The sequence below is a fragment of the Eleutherodactylus coqui genome, chromosome 5 (assembly GCF_035609145.1).
Source record: "Eleutherodactylus coqui strain aEleCoq1 chromosome 5, aEleCoq1.hap1, whole genome shotgun sequence".
Classification (NCBI taxonomy): Eukaryota; Metazoa; Chordata; class Amphibia; order Anura; family Eleutherodactylidae; genus Eleutherodactylus; species Eleutherodactylus coqui.
In genome coordinates this window covers 71,068,248-71,072,077 of record NC_089841.1, presented here as the reverse complement: position 1 = coordinate 71,072,077, position 3,830 = coordinate 71,068,248, and the positions used below count along the sequence as shown (strand labels likewise).

The 3,830-nt window shown below is 44.2% G+C and overlaps 1 protein-coding gene across 1 annotated transcript; it reads right to left on the bottom strand.

Moving 5' to 3' along the window:
• Positions 1–2,247: 2,247 nt before the first annotated feature.
• On the bottom strand, positions 2,248–3,099 carry LOC136628773 (uncharacterized). The gene has a single exon (XM_066604873.1). It carries the CDS (start codon positions 3,097–3,099, stop codon positions 2,248–2,250), a length of 852 nt encoding a protein of 283 aa, XP_066460970.1.
• Positions 3,100–3,830: the final 731 nt, after the last annotated feature.

The following is a 3,830-nucleotide window of genomic DNA, read 5'->3' as shown; positions in this document are numbered from 1 at the left end:
AAACCTTCATAATCTACAATGCTGGCTTCATATGGAAGAGAGATCTCATGGGGTCCTAAAGCATCAGGGCCAGGCACAACCTCATCCTCTGCACCCGCTATAGTTGCAACCCCTGATTCTTCCTGCTCCTCCACATAGGAGTGTTTGCCAGACTGGTTGTATGCAATTCATTGTACTAGTTGTATTCCTTGCAGCACATTGCTCTTTTTTTTTTCTTTTTTTTTTGGGGGGGGGGGGTAAAATATTACACTGAAAAGAGGTTTCTTTCTATACTTACATTACCAGTCAGAAGTTAGTTTTTGATTCTTGGAGGAGACATCCCTGCTGCCTCTGTTCAGGAAAGAGGTAATCTTTTTAAAGAGCTCCCATCCCTCACTGAATACCTTCCAACTGATAGGACAGGAAACACTGGAAGGTGGGAAGGGGTGCTTTACAGGAGTTCTTTTGTTTATAGAAGTATTTTTTATATTTACCTATTCCTCCCCATCAGTCTACTTACCAGATCTTCACCTCACCCGTCTTCTCTTGCAGTCAGGGTAGGGGGGAGTCACTTCACCTCAAGTTGGCTGATTCTTCTGCTTCCTATGAGGTTATGTACATTCACAGGCAGTCTTCCTCCTGGCAGCTAGTGTACGTTACATCACAGTTCACAGGCCAGCAGGGCAAGTGCCGATCTCCTGCAGTGACTGCTCATGCATGCTGTCTCTGCAACAGATCAGCATCCCTTTCTAGGAAGTGAACACTACACAGCCGGAAGAGAATACAAAAAAATAAAAATTCAGTCTTAACAACAAGCCCGCTGGCTTGCAGTGAAGTGACCCCAGAAGCTCAGTGAGTAGATGTGGTAAGGAAGCTGACGGAGGAATAAGCAAGTATGGCTTTTTTTTAAAGTGACAAAACCCCTTTAATCTTATTTTTTCCTGTCCCATCAGGCAGAGTCAATCTGAACTGGTGCTGAGAACTATAAGATCTTGGACTAGATATCACCAAACTGATGGGATAACATTGCCATATCTAGACCAGATAACACTATCATTTTGTGACTAAAAATATCACCTTAGAGATACTAAATAATGCCACCATATATTAAGGATTGTCAAAATTTTAATTATTTTTAAGATTCCAGGCATGGAGAAACAAAAAAAAAACTAAAAAAAAAAAAAACACCCACCTTCAGTGCGGTCTTCACACTGGAGAGATTAGGCTCTTAAGATGACAGGTTAGGTGACTGAGTGCAACAACATGAATACAAGCTTTTTTCCCACAAAAGTTTAGTCGCCTAACCTGGCAGCATCAGAGCTCGACCTCTCCTGTGTCTCAGATCAGGCTGCAATCGACAGGACACTCTGTATATGGCTTTAAAACAATTTGCTACCTACAGTTAGTTATGGGGGTAATTAAGTTACTTTTGTCATGATGCCACCCCATAGCCAGGTCTAAACCTATGAGCAAAAAGGGAAAAAAGTTGAAGCTGTTGGGAGTTTGTAGTACTTTCCCCTGGAGGGTGGTATAGTAGTTCGTGCAGGTGATATTTGGTGAGAAGGTGTTTCAGGAGACAGGGGAGCAGTTAAATATACATATTATTTGGAGACTTCAGCAGGCAGTTACAGGGAGCCATCTGCTCTCAGCTCTTTATAATCTATTATATCTATCCTTTGGTTGAGTGTGTGTGTAATATTACATACATACACATACACCCCTTTTCTTATAACGTATCAAGAAAAGATAAACTTGTAGGTACTCTACACCCTTCCTTCTCACTGCACTGTAAACTCCTCTTATCCTCTTTATTTGGCCTTTCCTTTTCTCTGGTTGGAACTTCACTAACTTTCTGTTAACAATATTCTAACTACCAACCCCTGTGGGACATTCCTCAACCAATCGCAGGACTCTTCTGTCACCTCACTGTGCCAGCCAATCCCATTCCTGTTGCCATGCAGCAGACCAGCAAATGGAACAGGGCAGCTGACAGCCAGTTGTCAGGCAGATTTTGTATGTTTGTTTGTGCCTTAAGTGTTCAATAATGTTAGAGTAGTGATGTGACACAATTAAAATTTCCACATATATTATATAGTGCCCAACTCTGGGCCACTACAATTACCATGTTATTGGAGACTCATCCACTGAAAACTGTTAACATAGTCAGTGTCACGATTCCGTCACAGCCAGATACAACACCAACTTTTACTCCAACCACAGAACTGCTCATGAATGCCTCAGTTCATGTAAACTGAGTATGGTCCAAAGTCACAATCCCTCAGACTTACCAGGTGCTTCCACTGCATCTTCTGCTGATGGATGCCCAATTCCCACTGTAGGAGTCTGATTCTCTGTGGATAAAGCTTCAGTGCCCACTGATGGGGCATCGATCTCTGTGGATGAAGCTTTTGGTGCCTCTGATGGAGCCTCCTTTACCAAATCTGGAGCCTCGGTGCCCTCTGAATGAGTCTCATTCTCTGTTACTGGAGCATCAGCAGAGGAAGACCCATTTTCTGAGACTGGAGCCCCTGATGGAGTCTGATTCTCCATGGATGATACATCACTGTCCACTGATGGGGCATCATTCTTGGTGGATGAAGCCTTTGGCGCCTCTGATGGAGCCTCCTTTACCAAATCTGGAGCCTCAGTGCCCTCTGAATGTGTCTTATTCTCTGTTGCTGGAGCATTAGCAGATGAAGACCCATATTCTGTGACTGGAGCCCCTGATGGAGTCTGATTCTCCATGGATGATACATCACTGTCCACTGATGGAGAATTATTCACTTTGGGTAAATCCTCATTCTGTGTAGTTGGAGCCTCAGTGTCCTTGGGAAGGTCATTCTTTACAGATGAAAGTTTCTCATCCACAGGTGGAGCCTCATTGTCTACATTTGCATTTTCAGTGGCCTCTGATAGAGCCTCATTTCCTGCAGATGAAGATTTAGTGTCTTCTGTAGGAGCATTAGTGTCCTCTGATACAACCTCCTTCTCAGTGGATGAAGCTCCAGTATCTGCTGGCAGAGTCTCAGGAGCTGGAGTTCCCTCACAAGGCATATCTGGTGAACCTGCAGGCGCTGAAGTATTGCCAACTGCAACCTGAGCTTCCACATGAGAAGGCATTGCTTTAAGAGGAATAAAAAAAAGGCAATGGGAGTTTAGTAATGTAATCATGAAAAGCAGTAGAACTCAACACGAGATTATATATATATATATATATATATATATATATATATATGCGCAAGTCATCTACAATTTTCATGCATCATAAAAAAATATTGCGGAATTTGCTGCAGAAATTTCACAGTATTTTGCAATACAAGCAAACTTCCATATGTAACAAACAATTCCACCATATAAATTTACCTGCACAATGGATTGCAAATCCACAGTATGTCAGCTTACACTGTAAGGGTGGATTCAGACGACCGTATATCGGCTCGGTTTTCACGCCGAGCTGATAAACGGTGTCCTTATCTGCAGGGGGGGGGGAATGGAAGAGCCAGGAGCAGGAACTGAGCTCCCGCCCCCTCTCCACCCCCTCTGCACTATTTGCAATAAGAGGCAGAATGGCACGTGGCTAAGTTCCAAGAATTAGCCCCACCTCCGTCCCACCTCTCCCCATTGCAAATAGTGCAGAGGGGTGGCGAGGAGGCAGAGGGGGCGGGAGCTCAGAGCACTGCTCCCGGCTCTTCCAGCCTCCCGCCTCCCCGCAGAGAGAGACAACGTATATCGGCTGGGCGTGGAAACCCAGACGGTATACGGTCGTCTGAATCCAGCCTAAGTTCTATCCCCTTCAAAGGAGACTGAAATTCGCATCAAAATCTGTGCACCCGAAAAGTTTATTCAAAACT

Coding starts and splice junctions, on each gene's coding strand:
- LOC136628773 (XM_066604873.1), bottom strand. CDS start 3,099: ATGCCTTCTCATGTGGAAGCTCAGGTTGCAGTTGGCAATACTTCAGCG.